Source organism: Onychomys torridus, chromosome 2, assembly GCF_903995425.1.
Source record: "Onychomys torridus chromosome 2, mOncTor1.1, whole genome shotgun sequence".
NCBI classification, from domain to species: Eukaryota; Metazoa; Chordata; class Mammalia; order Rodentia; family Cricetidae; genus Onychomys; species Onychomys torridus.
Window position 1 is genome coordinate 132,242,896 of NC_050444.1, and position 14,186 is coordinate 132,257,081.

At 45.2% G+C, this 14,186-nt stretch overlaps 1 protein-coding gene across 7 annotated transcripts in view; it reads left to right on the forward strand.

Moving 5' to 3' along the window:
• The window catches only part of Eri3 (ERI1 exoribonuclease family member 3), a 132,688-nt gene that overhangs the window by 59,804 nt on the left and 58,698 nt on the right, over positions 1 to 14,186 (forward strand). For all 7 annotated transcript variants that reach the window (XM_036180052.1, XM_036180051.1, XM_036180054.1 and 4 more), the window contains one exon: positions 8,101 to 8,173. In XM_036180052.1, coding sequence (XP_036035945.1) covers positions 8,101 to 8,173 — 73 coding nt within the window. The remainder of the gene's footprint in view (positions 1 to 8,100; positions 8,174 to 14,186) is intronic.

The window sequence follows — 14,186 nt, forward strand, 5'->3', positions numbered from 1 at the left end:
ACTCTCTCCTGACCCTGTGCAGGCTCTAGCAAGTGTATCGTCTTTCTGAAGCCTGTGGCTGGAATTGTAACCTGCAGATATCCCAGAGGATGGGAGCAAGTGTGCAGGCAAAGTGGGCCAGTAAGTCAGCAGTGCATTCTCCCAGGGCTGTGGGCTGGCAGAGACCAGTGGAGGGACAGTGTGCATGCTTGTTGAACAGGGACTTGAAGCTGATTCTCTGTAAGTGCTGCAGGGTATTGCCCTCCATCACCAGGAACAAGGAGGCCCTTCCTCAGCAGTTGCTTCTAGACTACTATGTTTCTGCTGTGCTTATCTTCCAGATGGACCTGGAAGCCTCTGAATATAGGAACCTGGTTTGAGTAGCTTCTGATTTGAGTATCCTGGGTCTCATCAGTGCTCATAAAATTGTGGTAGTTTTGTGTCTGGAGTGGACCCTTGGCTTTTCTACCTGGTATTTGTGTGCTTTGCTTTTAAACTTGAAAGAGGAGTTCCTGGCTTCCTCCTTTATCCATAACTCCTCTCCTCAGTCCATTTTTTGAAGCTACTGAGTGATTCTGAAACTTTCCTTTTGCCATTTACCCCCAGATCACTTTTCTAGTATCTTTCCTTACCTCGCCTCATCTGGCCCAGAAGCATCTCTAAATTGCAAGTTTGATGTCTGCTGACCTTGTATCCAAAACTCTCCTCTGAGCCCCTGGTTTCAAAGTCTGTCTCCCTTGATTGGCTCCTTTAATTCTTATAGAGTAGGAGGTAATGGAGGTGATGTCCTTGCTCAAGGACAGTGGCCACTTGATCAAGTTGCCAATTAGTGCAACAGAGCCCTCGAGCAGGATTGGAGTGGGGTATGGTGGTATGGTGCACTGCCTGTCCATTGAGGGCCTCTCCAGCTCGAGGTCACTGAAGAACAGGCCAGGTTCCTCTCTTACCTCCTCAAGTCTAGTCAGTATCAGCAGTGCAGCCATTATAGACCGGGCTGTCTGTCAGAGAGGGGTTACTCCTAAGACGTACTACATATCTTCCATTGGAGGCTGGGCCAAGAAGGTTTTTTTTGGGTGGGAATGGATTCTTTTGTTGTTGTTTGGTTTGGTTTGGTTTGGTTTGGTTTGTTTGTTTGTTTGTTTTTCAAGACAAGATTTCTCTGTGTAGCCCAGGCTGTCCTGGAACTTGCTCTGTAGAATAGGTTGACCTTGAACTCAGAGATCTACTTGGCTCTGCCTCCCAAGTGCTGGGATTAAAGGTGTGCTCATAAGTCTGTTCTTGAGCTGACAAGGACCACTTCTGATGTGATCAGCACCTGTAATCCCACAGTCAGTCCCCACTCTTTGCACATCCAGCACTCTCCTGCAACCTGTCCTATAGGCGTCTAGCCCTCAGTTTCTGGCTAGCGTGCCTTTCCCTTAGTCCCCGTGCTTGCTGATTCCTAGCCCTCAATGCTAGACCTGGTTGGGGCAGGCCAGTGTTGTCTTTTGACATGGCATATCACGCAAGTGAGATGGAGAATTACCAGATTTGGTAAGTAGGAGGCTTGAGCATTAATTTTTTATACATCAACAGTGGCCAAGTGAGTGAATTCAATTATGAGTCTGCTTTTTTTCCACTCTCCTCCCTACGATGTGGTGGTTCAGAGTTGAGACAAGGAACCTGTTGAAATGAGAAACCCCTATTTCCTAGCTTGACCCCCTTACTAATTCAGGTTAAATTGCTGTGCTATTGCAGTGGTGACACATTGTGTCTGCCTCTGTTTGTATAAGAGGATGCAGTGGGGGAGGAAGGACCAATTTGTGCAGAGATAAAAGGTGTCACAGGCAGATAACTAACGTCCCAGCCTCATGCCTGCTCTCATTGTTGCTCAATTTGCTCCGTCTGGAAGCCCAGCCTTCCCTCTTTCTTCCTTCCCTCCCCTTGGTCATATTTTACCTCTATGCCACAGTGTAATGATGCCCTGCGTAGTGGGGGAGGAGATAGGCACCTCTGGCTGACAGCCCTTCCTGATAACCAAATTCTAGCCCATCCATCACTAGCCACTCTCCTCAACTTGAGGAAAAGTGGTCGTGAAAGGCGGGGCTGCTCATCACTCGAGCTCTGTTTATCTCCTCTGCGTGGGGAACGGCAGCAAGAGAGACAAAGAGCCACGTGCCCAGTGCTGCTGGGGTTGGTGTGGCTGGCATGTGCTGGACGTAGACTTAGGTCTTGTAGACTGTGGCACTCTGACTAGGTGGTACACTAGACAGGGCTCCAGGGGTGTGGTGTCCTTCCTGGAGCTCAGCCTCTTCACTAACAGAGTAGCGTAGAGAATTGTGGCGCTTGTGAAATGTAGGGCAGCCAGTGACAACACTCTTGAGTGTTTGTATTCGAACGGGCAAAGGAGGAAGCTGCGTGTACCTCGGAGGTGCCCCTCTGCAGGTCTTTGCTCTGGCTTCTCTTGACCTACTCCTTTCCAAAGCTGGGCCTCTGTGTCTTCATGGTCCGCTGACTTCGAGATATTCCTTGTCTACAGTGGTTTCTACAGATGAGTGATGTGCACACATTTCAGTACTGTTGGCCATCAGGACTGACAGTCTAAGTCATTCTGAGATCCAGGTGCCATGGCCTTTCCCGTGAAGCAGAAAGGAGTAGATGATGACTCCAGCCTGCTGGTTCCTCCTCTATAAGGTCTTGATTCTGCTACCAAGGTGGGTTTATTGGTTAAAATCTGAAGAGAGCAAAGCCTTTAAGGAATAATGTCCACAACCTCTTCCTGCACAGGTGCCTGCTCTCTGGCTGGACCTGCCTTTTGGTATCTGCATGCCAGTCTGTCTGTCAAACCTCTGTGGTCTCCTCAGCTCAGACCTAGCAGCACTCCCCCATGCTTTGTTGACCAGATCTTCAAAGCGGATTCCTGCTTACAATGGTTCCATCTTGGTCATACCCATTAGCAAAGGGTGGGGTGTGGGGGCTCCCTTAATGAGCTACTCCCCTGCTTTGGCTGGCGCCAAGCTAGCCACACCTGTTTGCTATCAAGGCTGTCTGGGCCAAGCCGAACAGCTCAGTTGCAGGTGGTAGGCCTGAATGAGGGCTGGGGTGGGGAAGGTGGGGCTCCCTTTGCTTTGTTGTCTGTTTGTGGGGCTCTCCACATTTTCTTACGGTCCTGTCCTCCCATATTTTCTTCTTTCTCTTGTTTTGTTATTTATTTAAAAGTACCAGCAGGAAACTTAAAAAGTACCCCATCTTCTCTAATTTCCCCAGTTAGAGAACTTCTGGGGAAGTTAGAGAAGAGAAGAGCCTGGCAAGCATCTGATGATAGGGAGGGTTTGAGGTTCTGTTCTGGTGACTTGAAGGGCCAGTGTGATAAGAGCAAGACCATATGGTAAATGCCAAGGTAGAGGCCCTTTCTGCTCTAGGCCCACAGCATGTGAAGAGTGATCATGTACCTTGCTTTAGAGCCCACAGGCAGGACTGGCGTGCACATGTTGGGGGTGGGGGGTGTCCTTAAAAGGGGCCCCTTGTATTCATGAAACTGAAGGAAGTTTTGATTTGGTGGGGAAAAAAACCCCATTCCTTTTTATGGCCGGGACATAATTGGGTCTTTTCTATTGGCCATCAGTGATGTCATTCCGACCCCTCATAAAGAAGGGGAAATCACACCTGTGGACTCGGTGCATAAAGTTTCATTGGGCAACAGTAATAAGCATGACCAGATGATGTTTGGGCAGTTGGGGAGCTTTGTGCCCAGTGAATCCAGCTGCATGGAGACCTGGGCACCATAAACTTGCCTGCACGTTTATGCCCGCAGGCTAGTTCAGGGCCCACTGCCAGTGGCTATTTTCCTTGGGATCTGTATCTGGTAGAAACTCAGTATTTGGATCCTTTGTGCCAGGAGTCTTTGCCCTTTTCTTTGCCAGATTAGTGGATCCATGTATCATCTACTGATAGCCACTAACCTTAGGCTCCTAAGAATGTTGAATAAACATATGACCTTGAGCAGTAACTACCATCCTACCCACCTCTACAAGGTTCCAAGCTTTGCCTTTCCAGGGATGAGTCAAGGTCTCTAGGAGAATATGTGCAGCTGGCACCCATGTATTTAGAAGCCTCAGAGTCCATTTCTAGTTCTATTCTTGGCTTGTTGCATGATTGAGCGAATCCTTTTTCTTCGATGAATCTGTTTCCTCATTGTGTAGGAGATGGTGACCACTCTAACCTGTCTTTTGTTCTCTATGCTGGGGTAGGATTGAATGATAAAGATGTCTAGCTATCTTCCCATGAGACACCTGGAAGTTCAAGTTCCAGCTCTTGGTTCTATCTTTCATGAAGTAGAGTCTGAGCCCTGCTATATTTGTACTGCTTATGCTGGGAGTCACAGGGCTGGAATATTCAGAGGAGCACTAGCAACCCTACTCCTCTCCTTGGATCTGCAAATTTCATGCATGGAGCTCCTGCATAAGATTGATATTCCAGCCGGGCGGTGGTGGTGCACACCTTTAATCCCAGCACTTGGGAGGCAGAGGCAGGCGGATCTCTGAGTTCGAGGCCAGCCTGGTCTCCAAAGTGAGTTCCAGGAAAGGTGCAAAGCTACACAGAGAAACCCTGTCTCAAAAAATTAAAAAAAAAAAAAAAAAAAAAAAAAAAAATTGATATTCCCCCTTCATACTTCAAACAGATATAGAGTACAGAGAGGCAGTCAGGATTACTGTTGGGTTGTAGTGCTTTGAATGTAATTGACCCCCATAATTTCATAAGGGGTGGGTGGCACTACTAGGAGGTGTGGCTTTGTTGAAGTGGGTATGGCCTTGCTGGAGGAAGTGTCACTGTGGAGGTGGGCTTTGAGGTTTCCTATGCTCAGAATACCACCCAGTGTTTCAGTCAGCTTCCTGTTGCCTGAAAGATGTAGGGCTCTCAGCTACTCATGCAGCACTGTGTCTGCCTGCACACCACCATGCGCCCCGCCTTGATGATAATGGACTGAACCTCTGAAACTGTAAGCGAGCCCCCACAATTAAATGTTTTCCTTTATAAGAATTGTCATGGTCATGGTGTCTCTTCACAGCAATAAAAACCCTAACAAAGACATGGGCTATGTTCAGATATGAATGACTGTTTAGATGATCTTTCTGATCTGTTCTCACTGTGGCTCCTATGGAAGAGGAGCAGGCAGGATCCCACTGGTCTAGACCCTTCCTAACTGGAGGTGATGTCCGTAGCTGTCATGTACCATTGAAGTCCCACAGAAAAGGGAATCCCTTTTTCTTTAGAGCTAGCCAGAACCGACAGGACATGTGACATATCAACTAAAGTCATTAGGAGGTAGCTGAGGTTGGCTATAGGAAAATAAGACAGGGGCTGCCTCCCTTTTCTGATTAGGCCCCGGTGTTCCTCCTGCTTCTGGTGGCCTCTTCACACCCAGACCTCAGTGTGATTTTTCTGAAACAGTGAGTTTAGCAGTCACTATGCAAAGGGTAAGGAACATCAAAGAAAAAGAAGGAAATGATATGATTCAAACAGTCCAATTACAGTTTGCTTCTCAGGAGATTCCATTCCAGCTGCTCAGGCTACCTTTTTTTTTTTTTTTTTTTTTTTTTTTTTTTTTTTTTTTTTTTTTTTTTTTAATGTGGAGCTGAGGATGGAACCCAGGGCCTTGCCTTGTAGGCAAGCTCTCTACCACTGAGCTAAATCCCCAACCCCTCAGGCTACCTCTTACCCTTAGAAGTCTTGTTTAATGGTCTCATGTCCTTGGTCCTTGGCCCTATTTGGGCACACCACCTCTGGATATCCCTTCACCAGCCAGAAATTCTCCTCCAGAAAGCTAGTTATAGGTAATGTTGCTGTGCTACCTGTGTTTGAAAGGAACCTGCTTCTCAAGAAAGACAGCCAGGTGTGGTGGCTCAGCCTTTAATCTCAGCATTCAGGAAGCAGAAGCAGGCAGATCTCTGTGAGTTTGAGGCCAGCCTGGTCTACAGAGAGAATTCCAGGACAGCCAGGGCTATGTAGATAGACCCTGTCACAAAAGAAAAGAAAAACATAATGCATTTTGTAAAAGTGAATCCTTAGTTTACTTCCTGAAACTTAGAGGTCAAATTGCTGTTAGCATCTGTCAAATATTTGAAAGGTGATGAAGGGACAGCTGGATTTCCCTTCAACTTTCTGAGGTGAACCTGTCATTTCAACTGGATTCTCACAGCCAAAGTTCCTAAGAACAGGAGTCTGTACTTGGGTTCTCCATCCCTTGTCTCTAAGTACCATTCCTTACCTGGCCTGCTGATGCTAACATGCCACTCAGCAAGATCACTTGGGACCTCCATATTATGAATCTCATCTTGTTTGGTCACTCTATAACATTTGACACTAATAACTTGATTTTAAGCTAAAAAAAAAAAGACAGCTCTAGGCCAGATGTGGTGGTGCACACCTTTAGTCCCAGCACTCGGGAGGCAGAGGCAGGTGGATCTCTGTGAGTTCGAGGCTAGCCTGGTTTACAGAGTGAATTCCAGGGCAGCCTGAGCTGTTACACAGAGAAACTCTATCTCAAAAAAACAAAACAAACAAAAATATCAGCTCTATGTATTACAGAAAAGGGATGCATGCTTCTAGAATTTAGACTAACTGCAGGTAATAGGAAGTAGGGTCAAAAGGGCATATGTGACCTCAATTCCTGATGTCATGAAAAGGGTCGGTGAGTTGAGGGAGTCTTGACTCATGAAGCGTTGTCTTCTTAGGAACCATGCAGCGATTCAAGGCCTGGAGAAGGGTATAGCAGGTGGGAAGCTTTCTGAGCCTTCTGATCTTAGGAAGGTTCTGGGAAGATGTGAAACTCTTGTTCTCTGTAACTTCTTTTCTTTTCTTTTCTTTTCTTTTCTTTTCTTTTCTTTTCTTCTCTTCTCTTCTCTTCTCTTCTCTTCTCTTCTCTTCTCTTCTCTTCTCTTCTTCTCTTCTCTTCTTTTCTTTTGAGACAGGATCTCTCCATTATATAGCCTTGGCTGTCCTAGAACTCACTGTGTAGGTCAGGCTGGCATTGAACTCAGAGACCCACTTGCCTCTCTGCCTGCCAAGTGCTGGGATTAAAGGCGTGTGCCACCATGTCTGACTTAATGTTTTGTATAATTTCTGAAGACTCATTTTCCCTTCTTGGGCCTGTGTTAGTCAGTTTTCTGTTACTGACACATACCAGAGATACCCGTTTTTAAAAGGTCTTTACTTGCTGCTCCTCTAGAGGACTGGAAATGTAGTTCAGTTGGTAGAATACTTGCCTAGCATGCCTGACACCCTGGGTTTAACCCCAACACTGCCAAAAAGTGTAGTGGCACAGGTTTCTAATTCCATTGTTTGGGAATTGGAGTCAAGGGGGCTACATGAGACCCTGTTTAAAAAACAAAACAAACACATACCAGGAGTTGAGTGTGGTGGCACGCCTTTAACTCCAGCACTGAGCAGAAGCAGGGAGATCTCTGAGTTTGAAGCTAGCCTGGTCTATAGATTGAGTTCCAGGCCAACCAGGGCTATAAAGTGAGATCCTGTCTCAAACAATCCATCCAACAGGGGCTAGAGATATGTCTCAGTGGATAAGAGCACTTGTGGCTCTTGTAGAGGACCCAGGTTCAATTCCCAGCATCCATATAGCAGCTTGCAATCACCTGTAGCTCTAGTTCCAGGGGATCTGAATCCTCTTCTGACCTCTGAGGACACCAGGCACATGATACACAGATATATGTCTGAGCAAAACACTCATGAATATAAAATAAAAAATAAATCTAAAACAAACACCCCTAGGGCAGCAAGGAGACCACAGCAGACAGCATTACTTACCTCACAGGATCACTTTGAGAGAAAATTACAATTAAGGACCTTAACGTGTTAAAAATAGAATTTAACAAATTAGGAAGTAGTAGCAGCTGATGTTATTTTATGTAATATCTCTTGAAACTCATATTTGGTTCTGAGGAATGGCTCTGAGCTCAGTATCTATGGTGCTGGAGGTGGGATATCTTCCTCAGCTGGGGACCTACTGATGTTTTGACCCTGTGCCCTCTGTTCTGTAAACTTGGTCTTTTTTTTTACTTTGTAGCTTAAGACTCCAAACTTGAGACATGTGTGTTTCCAACTTGTTCTCTTTCCTCTTTTTTGTAGGCTTCCAGGCCAGTGTCATTATTTAGGCTTGCCAGTGGCGGATTACTTCAAGCAGTGGATTAATCTGAAAAAGGTACCACCTGAGCTTTGCCCAGGGCCTTTGGTTCTCCTGTACTTCAGCCATGCCCTCCACCCACCCCAACCACCCCAGGTCTTGTCTTTCCTTTTGTTTTATTTTCTCAGTATCCCTTCTTTTTCTTCCCTGGATAAGATGCACTAAAATGTTGGTATTTCTGGGAATAGGGTGCTGCTTGAAGGTCAGGCCACTGGGTGGAGTCCGATTAGTGTCTTCCAAATATACATAGAAGTCCCAGTTAAAGGGATTCTTTTCCCTGAATCTCTGGGCTGAGCTTTGCTGTCACTAGGAGAAACATGGTCCTCGTTGATCCTTTTTCTATGCTCATGGTGTGGTCCCTTGCCTCTGGTTTGAAAGAGGGGTTTGCCTAAACTGGCTTTGCTCTCACCTGACCCTAGCAGAGTCTTGTTCATGTAGGAGAAAACAATGGAAGCCAGGCCCCTTGGGATATGAAGGAGGATCTTGGCACTAATAGAGCATTGTAGACCAAGGAGAGTTTGCATGGGGGTGTAGGCCTCAGAAGTACTCTGTATAGCTAGGCTAGTTCCCTGATAGAGACTGCAATCACCCAGAAAACTAGCCTTCCCTAGCACATACTGTGCTTCTTAGGTTAGCAGAAGAAATGATGTAGGAATGAGCTTTTGGTGCCTTGCTCTAGAGGAATTATTGCTCTAGAGGCCCAGGCCACTAGAAGAATAATGCCCACATGTCATACTACTAGAGAAAAATAGCCCTGCAGCAGTCTCAGGATCTACTTGTTGCAACCAGTCAGCTTAGTGATTCTCAGGAATCTTGAAGAAGGGAAGACACCCAGGGTCAAGATGGAAGTTCCCTGTAGGCTTAGGGAAAGGACTGTTGCAAGTTCACATTAGATACTGTGAAGATTAGGATCTTAGACTGGGTAACCAAGGAAGAGGGGTTTGCCAAGAGGAGACTGCCTTGTAGGCAGAAAGAGCAGCCCTCTTTTGGTGTATGAGGCCAGGGTTAAACATGGACATGGAAGAACAGTAGGGGAACTAGTTCTGTGAGTATTTGCTCCACACACTGTATTTTTTCCTTTTCCCTCATGTGCATCCTTTGTACTCTTTTGTTCTCTGCTCCCCCACCCCCCCCCCCACCTCCTGATGATCACTCACATAGCTGAGTCTCTGACACTACTTCTCATCTTTGACTGAGGAGGCTAGGTTGTCCTACCATTGAGCCTTGGTCTGGCTGTCTCCCTTCATGAAACACACCGCTTGCTTCTTATCATCAGGCATATTCCCTTTCCTTGAAGATGCGGTTTAGACATCACTGCTGCTGAGCTTCTCTTGCTGTGAAGCTCCCTGGACTTGGGGTGTCAGTGAACTCAGTTAGAAATAAGTCCATGCTTGTTTACTTCCAGGCGTGTCCATCTGGAGCACAGAGACAGAGTCTGGCTCTTTCCTGTGTCCTCAGTGGCTGCACTGGGGTCAGCTAGACTCAGAGTGTGTATGCTTGCTGGCCACATCTTTAAGAACTAGCTTCCTAGAGACCCTCTTGGGTGGAGCTAGGCATGCCTGTGTAGATAGACATGCTGTCCAGGAGACAGCGTGCCAGCTGTCAAAGCTCATCTGAGGCTGCTTGCCAGCCTCAACAAATGCAATGTGAAGGCCCGGCCAGGCGAGGCAGGCACTGACCATGAACAATTACTCTGAAGTTCACTAGACTTTTTGGTTCCTAGGCAGCAGGGCAGGAGCATAGCTGACCCATATGGCAGTCAACACTAGGGTCACCTTGGTGCTTCAGGCTGCCTTGAGCCTCCTCAGTCAGTTCTCCTCTGGACTGGCAAGATGTGGAAGAAAAGAATGGCTATAAAGGGAAACTGAGGACTCTATTCTCAGTTAACCTTCATTTTCTTCCCGTGAGGTAATTCAAGCCGGCTTGGGAAAAACAAGGGGTCTGATCCCTTCCTCTCCAGCTCCCAGCTGTATTGTGTTTCAGATGTGTGAGTATGTGAGTCACTAGACATGAATCAGCGTCCGATTTCCTAAGGCCTCTAACCTGAGAAGAAATGAAGTACTGTCTTTTTAGCTCTCCTCTCCTTCAGAAACTGGGAGCTGCCTCAGAAAAGAGTAACTTTTCAACAGCCATGTCTGGACATCTCCTACCTCCACCTACTTCCCCTGTAGCAGAGCGACAAAAGCCACTGTTGGCTGACATTTGGGATGTTGTTGAATGATCTTAGATTTTTATTGAGCTGTCAATTTAAAGAAGACTTGAAGCTCTGCTCCCAGCTCTTTCCAGTAGATTAGAGATGTTACTAAGGGATAGGAGAATATACGTGTGTGTGTGTGTGTGTGTGTGTGTGTGTGTGTGTGTGTACACACAAACATAGTCTTCTGTAGAAATATACTTGGAAGTATGTATAGACATAGATCCATAAAGCACAAAGACATATACAGCTCATCTATAAGCACACATGGACCGCCTTCTTATGTCAGGTACTGTGTTAAGTTCCGAGACTAACAGAAAAGGTGAGTGTTGAACAAATCACTTCACTTCTATCCAGTAACATGTTTAGAACAGTTGAGAGTTGTGAATCACAGAATAAAGAACTAGATTTATTGAGGTAGAGTCTGAGAATAGTTTCCTGAGGAAGGATATCTAAATTATAGTCTGAAGGAAGAATTGGCCAAGCTTAGAAAACAGCATATGGTGAAGCCCTGAGGTGAGGAGAAGCCTGGCATCATTATAAAAGCCAAGAAGATAGAATTTTTGCCTCTTTTTTGTTGTTTTTGTTTTTGTTTTTGTTTTTCCAGACAAGGTTTCTCTGTGTAGTTTTGGTGCCTGTCCTGGATCTCGCTCTGTAGACCAGGCTGGCCTTGAACTCACAGAGATCCGCCTGGCTCTGCTCCCGAGTGCTGGGATTAAAGGCGTGCACCCCCACTGCTGCCCGGCAAACTTTTGCCTCTTGTTCATTGTTCTACCCCATCATAGTACAGAGAAACTTAATTCCATTTACCGAATGAGTGACTGCCAAGCGTAGGAGATATGAGAAGAGAAAAGGGACGTGAGGTGAAGCCGGAAGGCGAGGCCAGAGCTTACAGATCATGTTGTGACTTTGCCCCTTATCTTTAGGATGAAGAGGAGCTACTAAAAGGGTAAAAAGACTCTGTGGCTGCTGTGTAGAGAACTGTAAGAGATCAGCTACTGGTTTTTCTAAACAGGGTTGGATTTGGTGTTTATAGGTGGGACATTTAAATCATTGGGTAACATTACTGAACTTGTGGCATCCTCGGGCCTCTGTTTATTGAATGTCAGTTTGGACCCTCTTCTAATGATTGTACAACCAATATATGCACGCACAGACACACAGATCTTCAGTAGCCCATGGAGGGTGCCCAGGAAAGCACCACCGCTGGTTGAGAGCTGTGAAATAAGACCATCGCCACAGTCCAGGTGAAATGTGGTGGTTACCTGGTTTATATGGCTAGCTGTGGAAGGTGGAGAACTGGGGTGGGTTGTAGAATGTTGAATGGTGTAGTCAGTTCTGTTGTGATACAAACATACAGGTTCTTAAAAACCCCTGTACTAGCTGGATGTGGCCACCCAGGCCTGTAATCCCAGCATTTGGAAGGCTGAGACAAGAGAATTGCCTTTAATGTAAGGCCAGCCTGAGCTGCAGATTTAAAGACTAATCTTGCAGAGGAAGACCTTGTCTCAGACACCAAACGACAGAGTCTCTTACACGAAGGGGAGTCGTGCAGTAGAGATGACCTAGGGAGGGCAGTACACAGGAACTCTCTGGTAGTATAGCAAAGGAAGATAGACGTCTACTTTACCTGATAGTCTTAGAGTTAGAGGATTAAGAAATGCTGTCATAAGTAGAGCACTTTACTTCAGAGAAAAACAATCTAAAGTTTGCATGTAGAAATGGATAAGGGCCGTAGTTGGTGTGTTATTGTGATGGGGTGGGGGGGAAGGGGGCTGTCTGAAATCAAATAGGAAATTGTAAGCAGAAAGATGTGGCTGTAACATACATAATGAGCTTAGTGGCTGTTAGGTGTTGTAGATGTGTATGCATGCATTTTATATGATCTGACGGAGTTCTCTGTTCAACCAAGTTCAGCCTCATTTATCTCCTCTATCTTTGTAAGTCAGAATCCCACTATTTAGCCCAGGCTGGCATAGCACTTGGAATTCCCTTGTCTCCACCTCCCAAGTACTGGGATTAGAGGTATATATACACTTCCACATCTGGCACATCTAGTATATCATTTGGGAAAAAAATGATAGAAACAAATGCAAAATTGGCAGTATGCTAAATTGTTCTTTAATACATCAGTTACCTTGGGACAAATTTGTTCTTTGACAAAAATTGGCAGTACCAACTGTGTAACAGGAGGAAATGGTGATTGGTTGTTAGAGGTAGGGGTGAAAGAAGTGATCATTATGGTCCTAAAGTTTGTGAGTGAGCACCTAAGTAACTTAGAATGAATTTTCTGTGCTAGTAGAAGGAGAAGCTTAAGATTAAAAAAAAAACAAAAACAAGAACAAACAACAACAGCAAAAACCTTGGTGTGTGGCTATTAAATTTAGATTTTTTTTTTTTTTTTTTTGAGCAATTCTGTGACTCTGTTGAAGAGGTAGTTGAATGTATGTCTAGGGCTAAATAAAGGATGATCTCTGAATAGGAGGTCCTGATTCAGACAAGTTATTGACATACGAATGACAAGTGAAACCATGCAAGTACGTGGTATTGCCAAAGAAGAGTATACAGGGTAAGAAAAAGAAAGCCCAGAGCAGAACACTGAGATACCACATTAGATAGATGGAAAATGAAGAGTCAGAAGGAAAGAATGGTCTCTAATAGAGATAGTTGCTGTTTAGTGGTTTCCTATTACATTCTAGACCCATTGTTTTCTGTTTTCTGCTGCTTTGGCAGAATACTACAGACTTGCTAAGTTATAAACAGTAGAAGTTTATTTGCCTCACGGTTCTGGTGGAGGCTGGGATAGGCGATCTCCAGAGGCATCATCTGGTAAGAACCTTCTTGCTGCATCATGGGACAATGTCACATGACAGGAGAATACAGGAGATAGAAAGGACAGGGTAGCCCAGCTCCACTCTTAGCCCAGTGTCCTCTTGCAGGAATGGCATTGATCCATTCATGTGGGCGGTTCCCATGCCCTAATGGTCTGTTAAAGGCCCCCACCTCTCAGTACTGTTAGAGTAGCAATTGAATTTTAACATGAAGTTTGGGGAGGACAGACATTCAGTCATTAGCATCTGTGCTGACCATTAAAGTTTCCATTGGCACATATGGGAGTAGATTCCTTGGAATATATCAAGTATGATTGATAGATAATTCTTTTTGGTTTTTCAGGACAGGGTTTCTCTGTAGCTTTGGAGTCTTTCCTGGAACTCACTCTGAAGACCAGGCTGGCCTCGAACTCACAGAGATCCGCCTGCTTCTGCCTCCCGAGTGCTGGGATTAAAGGTGTGTACCACCACTGCCCAGCAATTGAGAGATAATTCTTAATTTATATTAAGCTTGAGTCAATTTGAATTAAAAATTTCCTTGAGAAACTTCTGAGTATGTTTAAACCACTTGAGTTAGAGATGCTACATTTTAAACTGTTAATTGTACAAAATCTAAAACATTGTTTCTGATAAAGCTTTTGCTTCCTAGCTGAGATGTGATGTAACTATTAATTTACCCAACAGACTTAGTCTGAAAAAAGGCCAAATTATCTCATAATTTTTATACTGTTATCTTGTTGAAAATGATATTTGGATATATTAATTAATTAGATAATTTTATGTTTTATTTAAAACAATTTTAAACCTTTATCATCATCATTTTTTATGTGTTGGGGTGTTTTGCCTTCATGTATGTGTGTCTACCATGTGTGTGCAGTATCCACAAAGGCCAGAAGAAGGCCTCAGATCCCTTAGAACTGGAGTTACAGATAGTTGTGAGTCACCATGGGGCTGCTGAGAATCAAACATGGGTCCTCTGGAAGAGCAGCCAGTGTTCTTAACCACT